This window comes from Salminus brasiliensis, chromosome 1 (genome assembly GCF_030463535.1).
Source record: "Salminus brasiliensis chromosome 1, fSalBra1.hap2, whole genome shotgun sequence".
NCBI classification, from domain to species: domain Eukaryota; kingdom Metazoa; phylum Chordata; class Actinopteri; order Characiformes; family Bryconidae; genus Salminus; species Salminus brasiliensis.
The window spans coordinates 48,095,872-48,120,819 of record NC_132878.1 but is presented as its reverse complement, the minus strand read 5'-3'; the positions used below and the strand labels follow the sequence as shown (position 1 = coordinate 48,120,819).

General features: G+C 39.2%; 1 protein-coding gene across 1 annotated transcript; it reads right to left on the bottom strand.

The window, feature by feature from the left end:
* Positions 1-218: 218 nt before the first annotated feature.
* Positions 219-2,673, bottom strand: cited2 (Cbp/p300-interacting transactivator, with Glu/Asp-rich carboxy-terminal domain, 2). The gene has a single exon (XM_072695966.1). It carries the CDS (start codon positions 2,271-2,273, stop codon positions 1,602-1,604), a length of 672 nt encoding a protein of 223 aa, XP_072552067.1. The 5' UTR covers positions 2,274-2,673; the 3' UTR covers positions 219-1,601.
* Between the last annotated feature and the right edge of the window lie 22,275 nt (positions 2,674-24,948).

The following is a 24,948-nucleotide window of genomic DNA, read 5'->3' as shown; positions in this document are numbered from 1 at the left end:
CAGGAACTTTAAGGGAATCAAAGGTTATTCTCTGTTATTCAAACAATTTTTAAAACTGGTTTTAAATAAGGTGCTTAGGTGTCTAAAACATTTTGCATACTATAGATACAACCAAATACTGCTGATATCTATCTCACTACAATATCAAATCATTTTTCAATATCAAAACATATTTCAGTGCCACACAGATATATAAATTAAATGACCTTGACAGTATGTTCACTTCAGTAATGCATTTCTGCTGCTTTATTCATGTTTGCAAATTAAAATATAATAAATTAACGTTTTCTTCTAAAAAAATATACAAAAATACTGTCAAACTTTCCTAGAAAGCCTCAACACAGTAGTATTGCCATGTATCGCATACTAGATAAGCACAGTGGTGTATCTATAACTGATGATGGTGATAATCCCACATGGCCTTCCTTTAAGAACATTCTGGGCTTTTTTTTTTTTTTTTATGTCCACTCACAAAAAGAGCAGAACAGGGCAGTGGACATTCAATACAGCCACATCTTACTCCACCATTCCCATTAAGACTTACTGTCCCATATATTTTCATACATCTCTCCTTGTTTGATACCATAGTACCAATTTTAGCGTGAAGCATAAAACACACCTACACACGCACACATCACTCCCAAAGTTGATTCTTTTCAGTAATATTATGGAGGAACAGGTCTCTGTGTGATCGCAGCTGATAGATCAGACAGTGAGGAAGCTGGAGAGGAGAAAGTTAACGACTCAAGGCTTCCACTCACGGTCTCTGAACAGCATAGATAGTGTAAATATGGCCACTGAAGATTACAGCACATTGCTGAATGGGGACAATTACACTGTACTGGTCTACAATCATGTGACATAACCACCTACATCGTGATGCGTCCACACAAGTTTGATATCACTTCAGGTCTCTCGATCGACACCTCTGAATGACACAGGAACAGAAAGATCTGACCAGAATGAACAAGCTGGGATCTTGTCTCTGCTACAAATCATAAGACGCTGAATAAACACCTCATGGTTTCTAAGCTTCCGTTGTCTTCTCCATGTCTCCTGCAGACTTGGTGTCAAAAAATCTTGGGTTGTTCTGCATGACCTGTGGGTGTCCCTTAGCCAAGGAAAGGCTGTTTTAGGCATGCATCCCTAATGCTAAACACGCTTAAAATCACTTCTCCAACAGGGGCTCATACTGATTAGGAAACACAAATGTTCAATCCCATTCAGGGTTCCTTGCTGTAGTTGCTGTTGTGGGCTGTTCCTTAAGGAGTAGTGAAAAACAAACAAACAAACAAAAAACTACAAAAATAAACAAACAAAAAAGAAGAAATAAAATATCCTGAAAATCTAAAAAAATATCAAATAAAAATGGAATGTCAGTTTAGAAAATCTTAAAACTTAAGCAAAATAGAAATAAGAAATAAATAAAACCTGCAAGACTAAAAAAGGAAAACTTAAAAAAACAAAAAACAAATATACGAGCGAGACTGTCAAGTAGTATTAATAAAATAATAAAAACAACACAGGGAAGCCAGTGTTGTCCGTCAGTTTAGAGAAAGAAAACCCAGCTTTATAAAAGTCCCTCTTTCGCAGTGGTGATATTAGCAGCTCACTCGGCTGGGCTGCTGCTTGCACACGAAGTCTGTCATGAAGTCGAACTCGTTCTGCCCCAGCCACAGCTCGGGCAGCTCCTTTATCCTGTCCAGTCCCATTTCGACCACCAGCGCCATGAGCACCTCCTCGTCGATCAGGTCCGTGTCGATGACGCTGTGGGCGGCGGGCAGCTGCGGAGGCTCTCTCCCCGCAGCCCCGAGCCTGGCCCCGGCGTCCCGGAACCCCCCCTGCAGCTCGTGCGGGTAGTGGAGGAGGTGCTGCTGCTGCTGCTGTTGGTGCTGCTGTTGTTGCGGCTGCTGGTGCGGGTGGTGATGGTGGTGCTGGCTGTAGTACTGCGTGTTGAGCTTCTGCAGCTGCATACTCGCCGCCAGCTGCCCCTGGCCGCCGGTGGCCACGAACTGAGTGGCGAAGCGCGCGGGCGCCGCCACACCGCCGCCCGGGTGCCGGAGCCCGTGGCTTCCACCGCCGTTGCCGTAGTGCATGGGCTCCAGCAAGCCGTTACTGTAGCCGTGTTGCTGCTGGAGGGGGTTGGAGAACTGTCCCATTCCCATCCTGCGCTGCTGCTGCTGCTGCTGCTGGTGGTGGTGATGGTGTTGGTGCAGACCGTTCACAGCTTCGGGGAATCGGCCATGGTTCATTGCCATCATGCGATCGACCATTCCCCGCTGCGAGACGGGGGGGACAAGCGGGGGGAATAACACTCGCGCGCACACACGCACAAGGCGAAAGAGGCTCAGGCAGAGAAGTCCATCTCTGCACAGCGCACCGTCTCGTCCGCTAAAACGCTGAACTTTTCGTTTGTAGACCACTTTCAGAACAAACAGCGAGCTGCAGATGCAGTAAAAACAACCCTGCTTCAGCACGCCTGCAGGAACCGTTAAGAGTTGAACGAGGTCAATAAATCTCAAAACGCCGAACAACTTTGTAGTTTTACTTCCTTTGGTCGCTGAAAGAAAAAGTGCAATAAAAGAACTCCAAGTGACTGGATTGAATCCGTAATTCCAACTCCTAGTGATCACGATGCTGGCGCCCAAAACGCATCTAACATCCGCTTCTGAAAACACACCAAAAAACACTGCTCCAAGCTTTTTACAGCCCACCGCTCATATACCCAGTCATCGAGGAGGGGCGGAGCCAATCAAGGCTCGCTTTTTTCACACCCGCATTCCGACAAGCCACGACCCCTCAGGCTATGATTGGTTAGTGGGTTGGGCTAGTCCTGCGCTGGGATTGGCCTCTTTCACGCTGGTTTGTGCTCACGACTCATGAATACAAAACTGGTAACCAATCCTACAGCACTGGGGGCGGGGCCTGTCGGAATAGAGGCGGCAAGAAAACCCATAAACGCAGGACGAAACCGAAGTCAGGGTACTAAACGTGCAAAACGTGGAGTTGAGAAATACGAGGCAGTCGCTTAGCCGCGGAGAAACAACACTGAACTGAACATTACCTCACTGCAGCTATTTCTGTTCGGGGCAACAGGGAGAAACATCGGAGTCACGTTTCAGTGTACACGGTTTACTGCACTTCATGGAATAGGCTTATAACAACAACAAATGTGAAATGTGATTTGATGTTGTGTGCCGTTTAAAATGGCTGTCCAGTATAGCTGCTTATTGAGGGTTCAAGCACACAGGGCTTCCACCTTATTTCTGATTTCCAATAAAACAACTGTAAGTCAAACTGTAAGTAGGAAACCCTCCCGCTAATCAGTTGCTTGACCTCTGCTCGATTCGATAGCGCAGGTTGACATGTTTGACCCTCTCTCCTAAGCTATGAGATTTACAGTATAAATAAATAAAAAGAAATCCTTGGCTTAATAAACACTAATGTACTATTTTGACCATTTGTCTAATGCCACGTAGACACGCTAATTTAAATAACTTGAAAAACCTACTTTTGCCCCACGATTTTTTTGTCAGATTCTCACAAAAGTGGTGTCAAAATGTTTGCAGGAGTCTGGAGTCAATAATTATCAAAAACACTAACCTAACGTTAGTGAGGTCAGTCTGAGGTAACCTGTCCATTTTGGCAAATTCATGTCAATAGTGGGTACTATCAAATCTAGTTATCTAAATCTCAGCATCTGTACACCCAATCAAGCTGAACATTAGCATGCAGCATTGTTCCTATGTACTATAAGTGAGAAATCAAGGACAAACTTAATTGAACGCATTGAAATTTGCCATTTGCCAATAACAACACGCCAGGCCTTAACATTGGCCGATTATCACAAAAATTAAATGGTACTACTATGGAGGCATCTTAATACTCTATAAAGCTTCATTAAAGTTGGCCAGTGGGGTTGCTATTACTGTACGAAACAGTACTGTCAGGCATATCTCTTACTAAACTTTAATAGTGGACATGAATCCAAGCCTATTTTGTGACCATTTTGTGTTTCAACTGAACTGTCCTAAACTCAGTCTTGAAATATTTCATTGGGACCATCCCTCACACATTTGTTAATAATGATGCTTGCTAGCTGCAAACATACTAAATGTGAGAAATACTTTTGCACACTACTTCTGCAATTTTGCTCCAATGAATACTCATGAAAACAGAGTGGAGAAGTTCAAAACAGGCTGACATTTCAAATCACTATAGCTTCCACCAGCCATATTTGCCAAACAGCTGAAACCTATGTACGCTTTGGATGATTTAAACAACTCATATATGATATATGATGACTGCAGACCATCCTGTCAATTTTGATGAACATACACTATATGGACATGGATATGTTTTGGGACACCTGCTTGTTCATTGTTTCTTCTGAAATAAATGGTATTAAAAAAGATTGTATCCTGCTTTTGTTGGAGTAACTTTCTCTACTGTCCAGGGAAGGATTTCTACTGGATTCTAGAGCATTCCTGTGAGGATTTGATTGCATTCAGTGACAAGCATTAGGAGGTTGGATGATCACCACCTCACCTCATCCTCCATTCCCCATCTCATCCCAAAAGTATTGGATGGAGCACCATTATTTATGAGAATTCAGATCCACTGCTCCACAGCTCATTTCTGTGGTGTTTTATGCCCCTCTAGCCCATGTTGTGCATTATGCATGGTGACAATAGCTTCATGTTTATCTGTTCCAGAGAGTCCTATTCTATTGGTAGTACTTTTTTACAGGGACTAGTTAGGTTGTGTGTGTGTGCATTTGTGTCAGCAATGGCTGCAACCTAAAGTAGCCGAATGCATTCATTAGAAGGTGTTCACAAACATTTGGACATATAGTGTCTCTCTTACTTAAAGGTCAATATGCCAGTGTGTATGAACTTTTTACATATCAAGTAGTTTTGAGAGCTAACCAGCCTAAAGACATTCAGATATTTGTACAAAGGATTTAGCTGTCATTTGTACAAAGGATTTAGCGTGTTTAGCCATAAGGCTTGAACCCTGCATATTGCCGCTCACGGCTATTACTTAACTTAAGGCTTTAATCATTTTACCGTTTAGGGTAAACTGAGAGGATTAGTCATGTTAAGAAATGTAATTAGCTATTTACTGCATGAATTCTGAATTCTAATTAGAAATAAGTTATTTAAGTTGTATGTATGCATCAAAAAATTTTATTCATCCCTGGACTTTTGTCTAGACCTGCCCATCACAACCCCCTAACAAACTCCCCACCTCCATACACAAACAAACACCCTTTACCACAATTCTACACACAGCTTGCTATTGAAAGTAAAACTTGAGCTTTATGTCAATTTAATCCAAGTAAAAAATAAGCCTGCTATAACCTTTACTTATAGTTATCATCTGCAGCTTCGGTTTACAGGTAGGTAATGAAAGCACAATACCCTCAGGTTTGAGACCTGACTCGATTATGCCCTATCGATATACTGAAAAATTTAAAGCCTGACCTGAACTCAGAACGCAGTAATATTGTAAGAGACAGAAAGTGCATTCCAACTGCTCTTCTAGTTCTCCAAGATGATGATGTTGCAAATCATTTTGAGTATTTAATCAACTGCTGTTCCCGTCACCCACATCCCATGCTCAGTGTGTTGGGGTATGGCTTAGGAACTGTTTGGAATAGAATTTAAATAAAGAGAGTCTTTAGAGGAACATCTGAACAAGCCTGGCACATTTTAAAAAAGTTTTCAATACTGAATATTAAAATAGAGCTGTTTCCCAACAATGAGCAAAAATATGTTTGGAGGGTAAAGGGTGATAAAGGTTGGACTGATCATGCTTTGGACTTGTTTTGTTACCAGAGCCAGCAGGAACCTTTTGCTGATAGCTAAAAAAGAATAGATTCAATTAAAAACCAGCAATTCTAGCTGAAAGCAATCATCCCACCGTCTGTAAAAAAAAGTTGAAGATGAAAATAACAGGATGATAAACAGGCTAATGATCCTGCTCAAAATCAACAAAAGTCTTACTGACCTAAACATCATAGAAAATCTGTAGAGTGCAGATGTTAATGCAGGTGTATCATAGTGTATGGTCATACGGGTCCACCAGCAGTGGCAGAAATCCCATTCTGGTCATTCCTGAGCAGAAGGCTCTTGCTTGCTGCTATGCTCCATATTTTCTTAGTATACAGCTCTCTGTGGAGTGTTCTTTCAGATATTTGTTGGAAAGGACATTCACCCTCAAATTTAACTACTTCCTATGGCCTTTGGTACACCCAAATGCAACCCCCCCTTTTTTGCCAGTAATTAACATCTGCTTTGCGACCCATTTTCCACATATCCAACAAGACATTCACTGCACTGTACCACCTATGAGTCCGAAAACCCAATCATCCTTGGGCAATGCCATCTGCAGGAGCCTGAAGTTACTACCACCTTAAGCATGCTAGGTGACTAATTGTTTGTCCAGGGAACTTTATCTTATTGGCTTTTTGTGAGAACAGAACTATGATAAAGTGGTAACTGGAAATAAAAGGAGTAGGGAAAAGTGTTCAACTGCTTGCTTGCTCTGTTTTATGCCATGTTTTTTGTAAGCTGTCTAGCACACAACTTCAGTTTTTGGAAGTGGAGGTGTTTTCAGCTTCTTTAGTCCCACTGGAATTACTACTGTGAAGAAAGCTGTTTCAAGAATGTTGAAAATGCAGTCCAGAGAAGCACCGAAGAACAGAACAAGAAGAAGAACAATTTTTCTAAAAAAAGTAATCTATAGCTGCCGGGTTAGAAAGTTGAATTTGCAGTAACTATGTTAAATCTGGCTTAGACTCAACACTCTATTCAGTTTAAGTCATGATATGTCTTTGCATGACACAAAATATACACAAGCGTACAATATAACTAAATTGCATTTAGGCTGTTTTCAGGTGTATACTGTATAAAGCATTACAGTCATTGCACTTCATCACAGTATAGGTTAAAGATATTGGTTCCAGTGAAAAACAATTAGACACATTAGCAAACAAGCTAACTGTACTTAAGTATGTATCGATACATCTCTTTACAGTCTTATAGTAATTGTAACACAAAAGTAGAAGTACAAGTCTAAGTGTATTTCCATTTAGGTATCCACACTGACACACTGTAGCAATAGAATTCCTAAATAGCAATAACATTCCCAAGTTGTTTAATGCCAGAGCTGCCTGAATCAGTCACACTAGGCAATATAACTAATAAGCCTTATGCCTGCTAAAGCCTTATGTTAAAAACCCATTGCACATTTTGTCACATTGTGTCGTGAGCAATCACCAAAGTGTTCTGCATTCCTTTTGTCTTCATGGAAAAAGGCAACCTGCTCTATCAATGTCTAACTGGGCTCTACATTGTTTCATTCACTGGGCATATGCTATTTCCCTGCCTTTCCTCCTAAATCCTGTGTGCTGTGAAAATTACACTAAACTCACTAAGATGCTAGTAGTTTTCTTTATAGCCTATGCAGTGCACCCAAGCATTAAACCTTCTAGAGCCACAATGGTTTTACTGAATTGCAGAGGTTGTTTTATTACTGCCTGTTCAGTAGGGATAAAGGAAACCTATAAAGGGTTTACCTATAGGGGTTTAGACTGTTTAAACCCACAATAAAGTTTAGAATTTGTTGCAGGTTAACCTAAAATATATATAGGCCAAGTAAGATGGCTTATCATGTTTGGAGACAAACAATAAAAAATATAGGTATGAAAAACTGGCATCATCAGCTATGATGGTCTAATATGGTCATGTTTGGGGCACATGTCTGTGTGCACTGACCAAGCTTCAGTCAATCAAGATCCTCAACTGTCAATAATAAGCCAACGCCGCTGGTGCACTGATCATAATCAGAGGCTAAGCAGCGGCTTGAAAGAACTGAACTGCTCTCGTCCACCTCTTCTGTTTATCCTCCTCGCTTCCTAAAAGTTGCAGGGGGAAAGGTGTTTTATGTTTACCTACTGTAGCACTTAAAGACTGCAGTGAATCACTCATGACCATTGAGAGGAACCTACTAACTGCCTAAAGGCCAGCAAAATCACAAATGTTTAGATGTATAAGGTAAAGCTAAAATCAGTTGCACAAAGTAATCTGATAATTTCTCCATTGTGCATTAATATAATCTGAGTAAATACTTTTTCTCTGAGGCTCTTGGCTTTAAAACTGAAGTATAGACGGATGGTGCATAACAACCTGCTTCAGTCTGCTAAAAAAATCTAGCTTGAGAGAAACTTCACTTTTCAGGGGGCAATGACCTCAAGCAGAAGGATTAGTTTTAGGGCAAATCCAGTTGAGTGAATGTTCCTTTTCAACTGTCTTTAACTTGAGCAGATAATCTCTTGTTTCATTCTCGGTTTGACCATTTCCCTAATAAACACAGACATGTCACTCAGCTTGTGCAAATGTTCAGAATTTCTTGGGGTGCACTTTAGTCGTACTTGTACACATTTTATAAGGTCTTGTTGATCTGGCACCAAGATGTTACAACAGATGTTCCTGCTTACAACACATCAACTTGAACTGACTGTTCGCTTGCAGCCTAATATATTCCACCCCTTCACAGCTGCCTCTGTAGCAAGATAATCAATGGTACTCACCTTACCTGTCAGTGGTTTTAATGTTATGACTGATCTGTGTTTATTGATGTAGTAGTATTGAATTAGTAGTATTCAATTCCATCATGAAACTCATCAACCGTGCCATATACCATGTTGTACTGTATATTATCAGAGACATCCAACTAATTTCTTCCCACTTTCAGAGGTTCAGCATGTCAGACAAGAATGTGAAGCATGTATCTTTGATAAATCTCATGGCCGAGCATTGAGCATTTTTTTTTTTCATGGAACACACACACTCGGAGCTTGGCGGCGAGATAACAGAGAGCTCTCTCCATGTAAGGAGACACCTGCTTTTCAAAACAGAAGCAGAAAAAAAATGTCAGCCTTCATTTCACAGTGGATAAACATGTCCATTTCAGTGGTGTTATGGAAGGAATAAAGGTTGATCTGAGTCATCTCTTGTCAGCTTTAATTGAACAGTGAGTTAGAGTGAAAGCCAGAGCTCTTGAGCTCTCCATGTGAAAGAGCCTTTATTTGCAGAACGCTACCTGAGGGTTTTGTTATATTGGGAAGTTGTTTAACTTGTTTGCTCAAGCTTGAACTTTTATCCACAGTGTGAACAAAGATTTAGTACACTTCTTTGAAGAATCACTATGTGTAGCATATTCACAAACCGTTTTAGAGATTGGAAGCTTGCTGACACATGCTGCTGAGGGTTTTATTAGTTATGACTTTTGTACCCAGTACATTCTGTGTACATTCTGTCTTATTAGAAATGTTTACTTTCTGCTCACACTTACTAGCCACTCCATGGATCACACTTACCTCAGGTGCATTATTTAGGTATACAATTACAGACTGCAGCCCATCTGTTGTCATGCATAATTTATCATCTGACCACAGGACTGCCATTCACCAGATATTATTGGAGGGGTGAATCATTCTGACATGGTATTTTGTTCATTTTTGAAGCATGATGAAAAGAAAATGACATTTTGTGCACTTACTAATGCACACTTTCTTTTTAATTAACATGCAAAAACAGAAAAATATATATAATTAATATTAATTGTGGCATGTGCAAATGCTTGGACATCCATCCAGTTGTAATTCCTTCAAACTTAATGAACTCATTAGTCCTTAACTGACTCATTAAGACTGATTAGATGCGTCATGAATTGTCTGCTGATGACATTTCCGGAACACATTAACCAGGAAGGTTTAGGTGACAAGAGTCATGGTGCACCATTCTACTGTAGAGTGGTGCTTGCAAAGACCATGGAATCGTGATCAGATGGACAGGTCACAACATATTAATACATTTCACAACATATCAATAAATGCTGGCAGCAAATGTGACACAATCAATCAAGAAACTAAAGCTGAAAAGAGGCTGGCTTCTACAACAGGTCCAAACACACTATGGAACTCACCAGGAACTACTACAAGAAACACAAGCTGATGGTTGTGGAATGGCCCTCACAGCCATCCATTGGAAATCTGACTGACGTGCAAACATGTTGCACATTTAAGACAGCTAAAGAAGATCATTGGTTCAAACAAAAGATATTGTGAGGTGTTGCTACTTTGCCACATTCAAGATGAAGACTTAAATTGACAAACTAAACCAACTCTTTAATAAATATACTTACAATTATGCAGCAAAATTGTACAATACAGTATATAACAAGTTTATAGAATCTTTATGCATCTCAAACATGTATAGATGTTAACTTAGCATATAACATTACAACAATTTCATCTAAGACAGTAGTTATGATACCAGTGATACCAGCGTTGGTAAGAAACAAAGAAACAACGCAAGAGACAACTGTAGTATGTTCATAATGCATTTGTCCTTATTTTCAAAAAACATTAGTCACTTGTTTTATTAATTGATCTGTATTTATACTGTGTCTATACTCACCCACCGGCCAGTTATTTAGTCATTAATTGAACAATGTTGCAGCTTGTTTACAATGAGCATTTAATGCCCTTTCCTGTCAGATCACAAGTTGCATGCACAGTTTTTATTCAGGATTTTCCACTGCACACACTGCTCCAAAGCAAAGGCTGGAAGGTCATTGGGATGCACTGCGGCAGGAGTGCGTGCATGTGACTTCCATGCTCCTGCCTGCCTGGACGCTGTGGGAGGCAAGGCTGCAGCCTGGCTCCTTCATTCGTTCTCTTGCGCCAAAACAGGATGTTTACAGATTTGGGAGCCAACTTCTGACAAAGTCGCCATAAATCAGTTCATTTACCCTTTTTACTGCTTGATCATAGAGGAAGTAGGAAAGAGTTCAATCAGCCAAAAGTGACAAAGACTTTTTCAATGAATCTGCCTTCATACCATTTATCTAGGATTAGATTGGTTTATGGTGTGCAGGCCTATTATGTTTGTAGGGTTGGACTGGGCTTATGATTAGTACGATATGTGTTATGATATAAAATTTATTTCACTACTTTTCCGGAAGCCAATTAAGACAACAAAAACAAAACTTACAGGCATACAGAGTATATATACACACACACACACACACACACACACACACACACACACACACACTCATAGCCAATCACTTTTAGCCACCTCTATAACACATACTGCACAGTATGTCTGTACATACTATACTGCATCACTGTTATTTATGCACTATTATAATGTTTGCATGTATGACATTGCATCACTGTTATATTTAGGGGTTAAAACACACAGTGCTAAACTATGTTGTGATTGTTAGGGTTATTCTTATTCTTCCATCTTCTTACGTCTTATTCTAGTTTTTCTCTAAAAATGAATTGGCCTGAAGAACCTGTAAGTTGTGAAGACACAAACATGCCAACTGGTGGTAAACTCGGTTGCTCAACCTCAGCCTGATCTGCCTCAATTAGTCACTACAGTGCAGATAGATCTGTTTGGCCCTCTATCTTCTAAACCATGAGGTGTAAAGTCAGAATTGTTTTAAAAAATATTATTCCTTGGCTCAATAACAACTAATTTGCAGTTTGGACCATTACGCTCCATCCATTTATATATTTTCTAATTTGCACAAAATGAATACCTAGTTTTGCAAACCATTTACATTTAAAGCATTTAGCAGATGCTCTTATCCAGAGCGACTTACTAGTCTTTGCTACCCAAGTGCTTGCTATATAAGTATGAAATGTCAAAATGTCATTTTTGTCATAAAAAATTAAAAGCTGGGTTTATTTAACCAGTATTAACAAGCTTAAATTGATTGGCACCAAACTTGACACATTTGTTCATAATGATGCTTTGACACAGTATGCTAGATTTGGACTGGATTAGCCTTTCGGGGTTGCTAAAAATACTGTGGCAAATTTGATCCTCATGAAAAGTAAAAGGAAATGCTTTAAATAGGTTGTTTTTTTTAAAATGCATAAACATGGCATTTTAAACCACTATAGCTGTCATGATCCGTCGGGTCTGACAAAGAGGGTGAACACTTGCAGGGGGTGAACCAAAGCAAAAGAGTTTATTAAAACAATAAACGGGGTAAAACACAAGAAAAGGCAGCAAACATTACAGAGATAAATGGCAAACTGAAAGATAACCGTGACAACTGAACCGGGGCAAAACAAAAGGTGCACACCTGAGGCTGGTGAGATACAAGGGCTAGGCTAGCGTGCCAGGAATGAGCCAGAACAATAACACTAACCAAAACCTGCCGGCCGTGCCCAGGTACTACAGAGAAACACAAAAGACAGTGCTAGTGCGGCACTTCTGAACTTACTTGACTCCAGAGCTGAAGGAACCGCTGCCGAACCCAAACGACAGAACCGATACTTGAGCTCAAGACCGTGACTATGCTTCGACTATGCTTCGTGAACGAAGCTAAGTGAGTTAAGCTCACTCTAGTCAATAAGTACCCAAAGGTGTACAGTCCGTTCCTCGGGTTAAGTGAGTCAGCTCGGTTCAGCAGGTTCACAGGACTCACTAAGCTAATAAGGTTTGCCTCTACTCCCTGAGGCCGTTGATGAGCCCAACGGATTCAGTCTGCTCAATAGATACACAAGATCCAACACTGAGTCCAATTCTTGGCACTGGCTGCTAGCGCTAGCCCTCCTTAATTATACCAGCCTCAGGTGGAACATATTAATCAAACAGTGAAGACACACAAATGAAGCAAACACAAATGTGAAGCATGACCTGAACATAACTGTCAACATAAAAGTCTGTGTCAACATAAGAGTCTGTGGGAACATGACATGACCGTGACTGTGAAACTCAAAAAGTCCTCATGAACGCCTGCGGGCCGCAGCTCGAGACCGCCCCTGGGGCGGGCGCAGCGACGCGGGCGTGACCTGTAGCTTCCACCAGCCTATAAAATATTTGGCTCAGAGCAACAGCTGAAACAGCTGAAACTCATGTAAACTTTGTCCAATTTTAACAAAACGTGAGACCCTCATATAGGATGTGACTTTAGAACATCCTACAGATTTTTGTGCACGTAGGTCTCTAAGGGGTCATCAAGGGGTATACAAGTCTATGTATAACTGGCTAGATTGGGTGAAAGAAGAATCCACATCAGTGCATTAAGTCTCATTATGCTGATAGTGCTTGACCCAGCATATTGCAGTTTGCTACTACATTCAGCGTTTTCAGAAGTAAATGCAGTTAATGCCAGTGAATAAAACCATGTGACATTACTGACACAGGTGTGATCAGAACTATTTTGAACCTCTAAGCGTGAAAGATCATATCTGAGCAAAAGATCAGAATTAAGCAATTAGGCTTCTTATGTGAATGTAACCTCAGAGCACATTTACATTTGGCTGGTCTGGTTTGATTGAACCAATACCAGAGTTATTTTACAGTTTATTTCAGTTAAAGCAGTTCGAGTGATGATGCTAGGATGCAAAAAGATACCCTGAGGAATTCATGCTTGGCCCTGCTGTTCACTTGAAGTAAGAACATAATTATGGACCACAGAAGTCTATAGAGACCAAACCCAGAATGAACTGTTATGCAGCATATCATTTTGTCTTTCTAGTTGGTCAGAAAAGCGTAAGATATATGCTCTGTTTTTCTATGTCTGCCACAGTAACAACCTCTACTGTTAAAAAAAGGCTTTATATAAGATAGTAGAACATTGCTGTGAGAATTTGATTCCATTTAGTTAGTTCTGTATCACAAATGCCACTCCAAACCATCCCAAAAGTACTGCAGGGAGCTCCATTACTCCAGGGAACACAGGTCCACATCTTATTCTGGGGGCTTTATACATCTCTAGTCAATGCTTGGCATTGGTCATGGAGACCTTAGGCTCAAGTGCAGCTGCTTTACAGCATCCCATTCTGTTAGAAATGCTTTCCTATGGAGATTATGTGAGGTGTTTGTGTGCAGTTGTGTGCAATGTGTGTGTGCAGTTGGGTGTCAGCAATAGATGCACCTTAAAGTAGCTGAAGTGACTCTGAAGCGTCAGTGCCAATGACAGAAAGGTTCTTGCCTGGGCCAAGAGGCTGTCGAAGCAAATTCTGCATTTAACACAGCTGCCATGAACTCCTCAAACTCTCACTGCTGTTAGACACTCCAACCGATGAAATATTGGTTGCAGTGCTGTCTGGTGCACATTTGCTCAGCATGGCTAAATGATTGTTGGATTCCACTGTCCTGGCAAGTACTCCCTTGTGCTTGATTTCACACTCCCATAACAGAACCACAGGGTCAACACTGAAATTCCACTGAGCTGAACAATTTGGATGGCACTGGAGAATGTGAGCCATAATGTACTGCATACTTAACAAGTATAACAGCAAAAGATGAATGTAAGTGGTGTCAGTCATTTAAAAACAAGAAAACAAGTACTTTCTGTAATGTGTTCTGCTTGTGAATATTGTGTAATCTTTCTCACTGCAGAATGATGGACTTTTAATTGTTTGGAAATTGCCTTGTAACCCTTCCCAGCTTGATGGGCACCAACAATTCCTTCTCCAAGATCATTGATGATGTCTTTCCTCTTTGACACACCTGAATGCTCCAGACCAGCAAAGTGTTTAAACATCTGCTTTTATAGAGGTGGTCACTTGCTGATAATCAATTAATCAAGGCCCTTTGATTAGCAGCATCTGGCTGCTACTTACCCTTTTAATTCCTATGGTAGCAGTATGGGTGTACTTAATTTTTCACACACTGCTTTTGGCCTAGTTTTTCTTAAATGCGTAAATAAATAATGATGGTAGAATCAGTTGTGTGGTTGTGTTTTTTAGAGTTAGGCGTAATGGTTCTACATTTACGTGGCTTCTGAACCACTTCAACTTGATGACGTACAAAAAAGGAGCAAAAATGATCAAATACATAGTTCAGTTTGCTCACAGGGGGAAAACTAGCATGAAAACAGTTAGCATGAGAACAGTCTGCTCATCACAGAACAAATTCAAGTCACTTATAAACGTTTAGACGAGAATGACTCAGATGGAGCGACAGCTGTTGAAAGGACAGAAAGCTTGAGGTCCTTTTTACATGGTTTTGGATCTGTAGGTTTACAAACACTGTATAGAAGACACATATGCATTTTGTTTCTCACTGTCTGACATGAATTTACAATAAACGTTTCCTGTTTTAGGTCAATTAGGATTACCAAAATTATTGCTAAATGCCTTTTTAAGGCAAATTTTATTACTTTTTTCAAATTCAAAAGTGTACATATCAAGGCCCTGTGATGGCCACTGACTTTGTTATCCTTAAGCCACTTTGTAACCAGCTTTGGGTCGTTGTCCATTTGGAAGATCCATTTGCGCCTAAGCTTTAAGCTTTCAGTATTTCCACATAATGTTCTTTCCTCGTGATGCCATCTATTTTGTGAAGTGCATCAGTCCCTCCAGCAGCAAAACAATCCCACAACATGTTGCTGCCACCCCCGTGTTTCACAGTTGGGATGGTGTTCTCAGGCTTGCAAGCTTCCCCCTTTTTCCTCCAAACGTAACAATAGTCATTATGACCAAATAGTTACATTTTAGTTTTGTTAGTCCACAGGACATGTCTCCAAAAATGAAGGTCTTTGTCCCTGTGTGCATTTGCAAACAGTAATCTGGCTTTTTTATGTTTCTTTTGGATTAATGGCTTCTTCCTGGCAGAGTGGCCTTTCAGCCCATGTCGATAAAGTACTCGTTTCACTGTGGATAATGACACACTCTTACCAGCTTTAGCCAGCATCTTCACAAGGTCTTTTGCTTTTGTTCTTGGGTTGATCTGCACATTTTGGACTAAAGCATCATCTCTGGGACACAGAACCTGTCTTCTTCCTGAGCGGTATGATGGCTGGACATTCCCATCTTGTTTGTACTTGTGTATAGTTGTTTGTACAGATGAGCGAGGCACCTACAGGCATCTGTTGAACTTATTTTTGACACAGAAGCACACACTCTTGTCTAGTACCAGATAAACATAAACTCATTGTCGCCATGCCTAATGCCAGGTGTGGGCTAGAGGGGTATAAAGACTGGTGTTCCAGTTGGAGATGAGGTGGGGTGGTGATCATTCAACATTCTGACCTTACTAATACTCTTTTTACTCAGTGCAATCAAGTCTACACTGCAATGCTCCAATATCTAATAGATAGCCTCCCCCTGGACAGTAGAGATCGTTACTCCAACAAAAGCAGAATAAACTCTTTTTTAATACCCTTGATTTCATAGGAAACAATAAATGAGCAGGTGTCTTAATACTTTTGTCAATAAATTGTATTTAGATTGGAAAGTTGATCTGGTTAAAATGGCTTAGAACACTATTAAATAAAGTGTTTGCATCAGTGATCCAGCAACTGTTAGCAATAGTTAGTTCCTCAATCTGTGACATATCTACATAGGGTTAGTTATAACGTATGCATTATTTTTCTTAAATTTCATTAAATGAAAAACCAAGTGTGTTGGATGTGACCTACAGCTGTCTATTTGCACAATGCGAATTGGTAGCTACTAGCTTTCCAGCATAACTAAGACAACTATGTCTTGACTGAACCAATTCTCTTAAAGACAAAAAAATGTTGTTTGTATTTTCCCCATTTTTACAACTTTCATTTTAGGACTTCTATTACATACGTCCATTTTTACACTATTCTAAAACAAAGGCCACACAAAGTCTCCTACAGCAGATTCTTGGTCTGCCTACAGTTAATTCTTGTGTTGGACAGTACAACTCCTCCCATGCATACACAGTAAAGGCTCTATCTTCACACAGGATGTTTCTCATATATGAGAACTGTGTTTTCTGAGATCACACAAAAAAGCCTTTTTCCTCACATTGTGCCATTTTTGTTGAATGCTCCAGAAATGTGCTTTCAGTTAAAACCAATACGCAACACGACATGGGATATGTTGTAATGGAATGAAAAGACTGCTGTTGTATTTTTGCTCTATACCTTATTTCTGAAGGAAAACAAGCAATCTATCAGCTCTTCCTAGTAGTGCCAATACGAGGTTTCACAGGCATTATGATATCCCCTACACTGAAGCGTTCACCAAACTTTAATCATTGTAGAATTTTTGTGGACATATTTCTACTTTAGAAAGGTTATTTATATTTGCATCATTTGCAACTAGATATATGGCCAGACAGATTTTTTAAGCTTAAGCAAATCCAGTCATAAATCTTGAAAACAACACTTCCAATAAGAATGCCTTGAAGAAAATGTAGGCTTTATGTCACTTACATTTTTATGTCATTTCAGGGACCTATATCCATATACTTTATTAATACATTCACTACAGTTTAGCAACACACTAACAAAGAATCTAAATCTTTATTAGGAAATGGTTTTGTTTACAGTAATGAAAATGAATTGGTAGTCCACACTTTGCACAGCTGTGCTCTCAGCCACTGGTGCTTTGATATAGTCATTAACTGAATAATACATTTAGAAAACCTTTTTCATCATTTTTAATGCCAAAAGCATTACAATACAGGGGTAAAAATAACATTCCCTTGGATACAACAATAGCTTTTTAAATGTAAAAGGTCACATACTGTAACCGAAACTTTCCCTTCAATAATATTGTGCTTTATAGGGTGTAACATATTTACATATATAGTGTAACTGTACGTTTGTACTGAACCGCCATGGTACAGAGGTCACGGTTTAGTGCACAGAGAATACACAGTGTGTGCTATTAGGGTAAATAGAGTAATTTCACAAGTGTGCATGCCATCTGGAAATCTTAAGCTGTAGACTGTCCCTCTCGAGTGATTCAGATTTTTATCTCTCTTTGTATCTCTAACTGGCCTCATCTTTAGATTTATAATGACTGAAAATAAACAAGTATTTTATAAAAATTCTTGATTTTCTCATTGGCTTTAACATCTTATTTCAGCTCGAGAAGTCATGGTGGAAGTGTACATGCTAAAGTGTACACTTTACTGCCTAATTATTACACCACAGTCTAAGCCACTACCTCAGTGGGACTATAGGGCACTACACAGAACACAGAAAAAACAGTAACTTGCACAATTGTCTGTTCAAATTTAATAAAACTAATTTTAAATGAGTTGTTGGAAATTGCGATGCCAAAATCAAAATGAAAATTACATAATAGTTTCATTGTATACCTTTGACAACAATGGAATATATAATAGAGCTCTGAGCTCATCACTAGTTATCATGATATCCTAATTATGAACTATTATGGGTATAAGGTTGGGGTGGAGAACTGAGGGCTGATGTCCAACACTGTTTGTTGATTTCCATCCAAACATGATGTGCTTTGCAGTATATACAGTTTTCCTCTGAATGTCCAAGAATCCTTTTGAGTTACAACCTTATTAATGAGTCTAAATACAGATTTAACAATTTACTAACCACATAAGACTGGTAACCTCATAATAGAACTGAGACTCTTTGGCAGTAGTACATTACAGTTGACTACAGTTATATAATAGTGCTGAAGTTTATTAGTGGACTTACAGTACAGTTGTGTATCAGTTCAATGGGAAAGAATGCTAGCCTTATGTAGCATGTATATAGCATCTACAGCCTCATAATTCAAAGGATCCAGCAGACTTTGAAAGAAAAATGTGCACATGGAAAAACAATTCGGTTCTGATTTGGAACATGTGTCTTGACATGGTGCGATAACTATGAACTAAAAGGGTTGTTCATTGTTGTCATAGAGGACAAAAACATGCTTGTACTATGATGCATGTCTATGGTGGCCTAACATGCAGATAGTGATCCATTTTGTTAATAGACACGATAAAATATCATATTTTCTGCTTGTCTCAATGAGTTAGGAAGGGTACAAATCTGTACAGTACAGTAAATATGAGTAAAGGCATTTACCAGGGGGACCTGGGAGGGTTAATTACTCCACACAGGCTATCTGTATCTGTTTACAGTTTGCAGCATGTATTATAACCTACAAATGTAGTCCATTTTTTTGTCTTAATGTGGTCAGTCATTTAATTGAATGTGCTCATGACTTAAAAAAACCAACATCTCATCACTCTGCAGTACTGCCACTGCAAAACTGTCAGCCTTTCTTGCTCCCACGCTGAGAGAAATGGCAGCAGTTTTTTTCCCTGAATGCATTTTTAATGCACTCACACTGGATTCTAATTCCAGCGTTGTACTGCTTAACATTTCCAGCTTGCCGCATGGACACACAGATCAATATGCAGTAGATCGGGCAGCTGTGTGTACTGAGGAAAACTGCTCCAGTCAGGCTGTGAATTTGCCGGACAGAACAGGAGCTGTGAGAAAGAATATCTCTCCCAAAGGCGGAAGGCATCAAATGACTAAACGAACTGGGTTTGTTTATGCCAAGCAGATATCTTAGTGTAGTAGGTCACATGGTGCCAAAGAGTTTTCAGTGTACCAACTTGGCCTTGTTAGTAACAGAAACTGTTGTGCATAATGGACCCCTAGTCCCATTTTTAGGTCAATACTTTTTTCCTGCATTAGAATCACTTCTGTTTTACATATTTCAAGTAAAATATATAATTCATAGATATTGTCAACATCCACATTTCATGGCATTGGTGAAAATGTAAAGAGCCTGTTACGGCTATGTATATAGATTTTCCTAATTACAGAGTAGCCCACAGTAACCTTTTACCATAGTGTTTAAGGGGCCGTAACTTTATTCAAACACCAGCTACTTACCTGGTGAAATGGAAAAAACATAAAATTCATACATATAAGGTACATCAAAATCGCACTACTGGCTTCTGAGGACGGGCACTGTAGTTCATGTGTGACTCTGGTTTGTGCAGAGCGCTCTAGATCAACAACAATGCTTTTGTTGCTTTGCAGTTTTGCTTAGCAGATGCGTGCCAGAAGCAGTGTTCAAAAAGCATTCACAGAGTGAAAATAGTCATGTTATAATACACTGTACTAAGCTTCTAATATTTTCATTAGTGTTGTAAAATGTTAACAACAGGTCTAATTTTAGTTTATTTGCTGTGCACTGTTGTTTTTTGTTTTTTATTTAAAATAGACACTTAAGTAAGACACACACTATAACCAATCAGCAACAAGCAAGAGATCTGGTAAGGACCTGCTTTGAGTGAATGTTATAATTCTGAGTCTAGCTGCTGCATGTTTCTTAATTTGCTGTTGTGCTCTATAATTGATAATGTATTTGCCCAAGACTGAACACTATAGAGTCAGTAGCTATCCATTCATATGTTTTACTACAGTGAAATGCCACATGTGGCTCTTGTCTATTGGGAATTTGCATTATCTTAGCTGTGCTAACACAAAAAAGCTATTTTCAAAACTGTGTTAAACGTTGCTCATTATTCAGTGAATCTGTGTTAAGTGTTTTAGTGCAAAAAGCTTTAAAAAGTGGAACATCTTCATCTCCACTATACAAAGGCACCTCCCTATTTCTCACCATCTCCTGAGGTAGCCTGTGAGAGTAGTGGTCATTAATATAAGGCATCCAAAGCTGAGCTGTTTTTCACAGAATAATAAATGACAGGGTTCCATACATCATACAAATACTGAAGTAGGGAAAAAAATTGTACATACATTACTGGTGTGTTGCATTTATGTGCTTTGTGGGCCTCATTTTATTGTAAATATATTTTTTGTTCATATTTTTTACATACACAGTGGGTTCCTAAATTATAGATAAAGTTAAGAATGAACATGAAATATTCAAGTTTATTTCTAGGTAAATATTCAAATTAGAATTAGAAATTTGAAAAATTCAAACAGATTTGTCACACTGACTATGCAAATGCTTTTGTACTCTTTAACTGAAGTTTGTGATTAGATGACTCTTAGGTGTATTTAAACTACTCATGAGAAGCTTTTGCCAGTAATCCATCACCCTCAAACATGATAAATTCATTACAGACTATAGGAATGAAATGACCCTCACTGAGGCTCTAATCAGTCCAGTTTCACTACTCTTATGGACAAAATGGAAAAATACTGTTTAAGGAATGCAGAATATATTTTTAATAACAGCCTTAGAACATACAGAAAATTCACTTGCAATTATGCCGTGACTTGCTATGTGAGTTTCATTGTTTTTTTTGCACATTATTTTAACGAGTATTTCAAATCAAATATTTATGTTAATATGTGTACGTGTACTGTAATCAGGACATATTTGCTCTCATAAAATTCCTGTCAGCGAATCACATTGTGAGGTTAGAGTTTAGTGTAATTGTTAACAGTAATGTCATTTTTGTTGTTTGCTTACAGGGGGGCTTACATATATACTTTTTAATGAAAAAATAGTAGATAGGAATTGGCACTGAATTAGCATATTTCAATAAAAATGTATTGTCATCACAATATTCTCTTTGCATGTTTTGTCCATTTGATGCAGCCCTACTGCATGCTCTTGTAGCTATAACCAAGGGCAGTCTTTGCAGAAGAGTAGAGAGAGATAGGAAAACAAAGTCAGCAGCAGTAGAGCTAGGTCCACCCCCCCGCCCCCATCCTCCAGAGCCAGACAGCTGGTTGAGTGCTCTTTTTTAAAGGCGCAGTATCTTTGGACAGCTTGGGCTATAGACTAAAAGGAGACGGGTGTAGAAACTCCTAGCCATTCAAAACATACACACACCTCCAAACATGGACAGAGGCAGGATGCCCACGGGGCAGACTCAAGCAGAAAAATGGATCCTTTTGAGGCCTGTTGGAGCTGGAAGATTGAGAGAATGTCAGGCAGGAATCTGGCAGCCAGCGAAGGGGGCTTGTTTGCTGAAATGAATAAAGCCTATTCTTCATGCATGGGGCAACCCTGACTTAAAGAGAGCCGGGGCTGATTAGGGCTTGTTTTGCTTTGCTGACCTTGGCGCTTACAAGGTCTTGATCCCCTCCACCCATGCTCTGTCTTCAGCTTGGAAGAATTCCTACAAAGCTCATTTAGTAGTTTTTGCACTTTTCATCAGCAATGTGACAGCACACACTTTATTTATCTAAGGAAGTGACCTTAGATCTGGTGGAATATTACTTAATATTCAAAGGTACAGATTAAGTACACATAGTATCAAATTCATAATATTAACAGAACACCATTTCTAATTGCAAACACAGCTTTAGCAGTTCAAAGGTTATATATCACATTTTTTAAATATTTATCTAATAGGTTTAGCTAAAATGACTAAAATTTGAACTTAACATTACTTATTTGACCTATTTACTTATTGCACTTTTCTATCAGACATAGTATGGCATGGTACCTATTTAAATTCATGATCACACATTTTGTAAGCATTTTCATTGTCAGGAGACTCATTTTGTACCTGATTATCTATCTAGGGTGGACAGTAATTAACTATATGTAGCTCACAAGTGTACTTAAGTACCCTTTTAGGTATCTGTAGCTTATATATACTTATATCTTATAGCTTATATATCTACTTTTTCTATTAAAATACATTTACTTTTACTCCACTACATTTCAATGTGAGATATCCTACATTTCAGGGTTCTGCAGCATATGTACTAGTACTTACTATAAAAAAGACTGACCTGTCCACATGCTTTCAGACTGAAGCAAGCCAAACATACTGCACTTGTCATTAAACTCTGTTCTTAAATACTGGTTATCCATTCATAGCTGTCACAAATAATGGCATGCAAAGGATGCTTGAGTAGAACATTGGAGCTCTCACTCGCTTGTTAGTACTTTACACTGTTAGAACAGGCCAGATAATGAACATTTCAAAGCTTTATAAACACTTAGCATCCATGGGCTCCTCTAACCAGCTGCCTAGCACTCTGACAATTAATACAATTGATGCCCACAAAGCAGGAGGAGGCTATAAGAAGCTACCAAAGTAACCAACCCATGATGAATGGAATAAAGGGTATCTGGCAACATGACAATTGATGCATTGCATTCTGAAAATGTGCAGTGGAACTATATAGTGGCCATTTCTTCTCAATTGTACATCACCTACTCATACAGATATTGCTGCAGGCATACTGAGTGAACCTACGGACAAATAATCTACCACTAAGAATGGCATAATTCTATTAAGCTTACATCAATTTGCTTTTCTCAGTCAACTATGCTGTCAGTTCTGCTAAAAGGGGCCAAGCCAAACAAGAAAGCCAGTCTCCCACTTGAAGAGCCAATAACCCAAAGCTGCTTTTTTCAGTAGCTCAAATGCCTCCTCCTGGGTGAGATTTGTCACACACAGCACACTGAGTTTTTTTTTTTTTTAAAGAGATCACTCCTGTGAGTTCCAGCTGAAAGCTAAATTGTCTGAGAGCACAGGCTTTCACCTGCTATTTGATGAAAGGGAGAAGTGAGTCATCCAGTAAGTTTTGTTGCGGTAAACATTTGTCATGATGTTCTGCTCACAGTTGCCTGGCAACATTTGCAAGATGAGAGGGATAAGTATGGGAGGGCAGCCCACACCGTCCACACTAATCAAGTTGCTGCGATGGAGCTAATTATTGCTCTGGTGAAATTTAAGTACACAAAAAAAATAATCTTCTTACTTGAGCTTAGCAGGTCAAATGATCCCTGCTAGGAGGATATTTTGTGAGCGTATATTAGGCTCCTGTTTGTATCCAGGAAGTGTTTTCAATTCTCATATATTATATTGACTTTGGATTTTAGTCAGTATACTAACAATATTTTTATTTTTATGTAAATGTAAATGTAAATGGATTCATGTTTTTTTTGGCACAGTGCGTGCACTATAAACACTATAATTAAGCAATAATACACAAGAGAGGTCTATAATGTGAGATATTGGCACTGGAGTGTTCTTTCATCCGGCTGCTAAAACAACGGCCAAACCATTAGGTTGTTACAGGTTATATTAATACCATGGCTACACACACTATCAAAGCTGTTCAATATTAAGAACTTACATTTTTTCACCCATTTTGTCCCCAAATCTCTCATACGTATGGCTTGGCAAGCTGCCACTGTTGGGCCCTTGAGCAAGGTTCTTCACCCTCTCTGCTCCCCGGGTGCTGGAGTTGGCTGCCCACCGCTCCGGGTGTGTTTGTGCTCACTGCCCCTAGTTCACTATACTAGTGTGTGTGTGTGTGTGTGTGTGTGTGTGTGTGTGTGTGTGTGTGAGTGTGTTCACTACCACAGATGGGTCAAATGTCAAATGGAGGACACATTTTGATGTACATAGTACAGTGACAGATACTTGCAACTTCACCTTATAACTATTTTTACAACTGGTGGCTTTTCTGTGCCCATATAAAAAAGATTTGTTTGACAGCACTGACTGGGTTGACAAAATTCAAGGGGTATAATTCAAGAAGTCATTTCTAGACCACTGCAGATTCCAAGATCATCAATTTAAACAATTGTGCTTATGTACAAGTCATTTAGAGGTGTATCCACTTTGCCAAGATCTGGAACAAGACCTAACTGGTCACCCTCAGCTGAGAGACACAGAATATGAAGTTTCTGGAACACCAGAGTCACTGTCTACAGTTACCATGGACTGCAAGACTGCAAGAAGACCCTGCTCCAAAATCTTCTGTAGGAAAGTTTTATGACCAGTTAAAAAACAAAGATGTGGTTTGGAATGAGAAAAAGAACAGTTCAAAGAAATCATCGGAAGCCCAGTCTTGCTATCATATATATATATATATATATATATTCCAACACAGTAGCTATTTCTCTGAATTGGAATAAAGGTTGGTAAGTATAAAACTACCTAAAAAACCTAAAAAACTTCTGTGTTACATATCCCTAGCAAACTATCCAGTGTTAGCAAATTCCCTTTTATGAATTGGTATTGCTGTTTATCAGTAAGAGAATGAGAATGCGACAAAAACGAAGGAACTGGTGAGCTTAAGAACCATAAAGGTAGTGGTGAAATCCATAGCTGACTACAGAAGTATTTTGATTGCCTGTGACATAACATATTTTTGTCAAATAATCACTGGATGTATTTCATGAAGTGAATTCATTTCATGAATGAAATTACTCAA

What these genes read in the sequence shown, in the direction of transcription:
- cited2 (XM_072695966.1), bottom strand. Translation starts at nt 2,273, where the DNA reads ATGGTCGATCGCATGATGGCAATGAACCATGGCCGATTCCCCGAAGCT.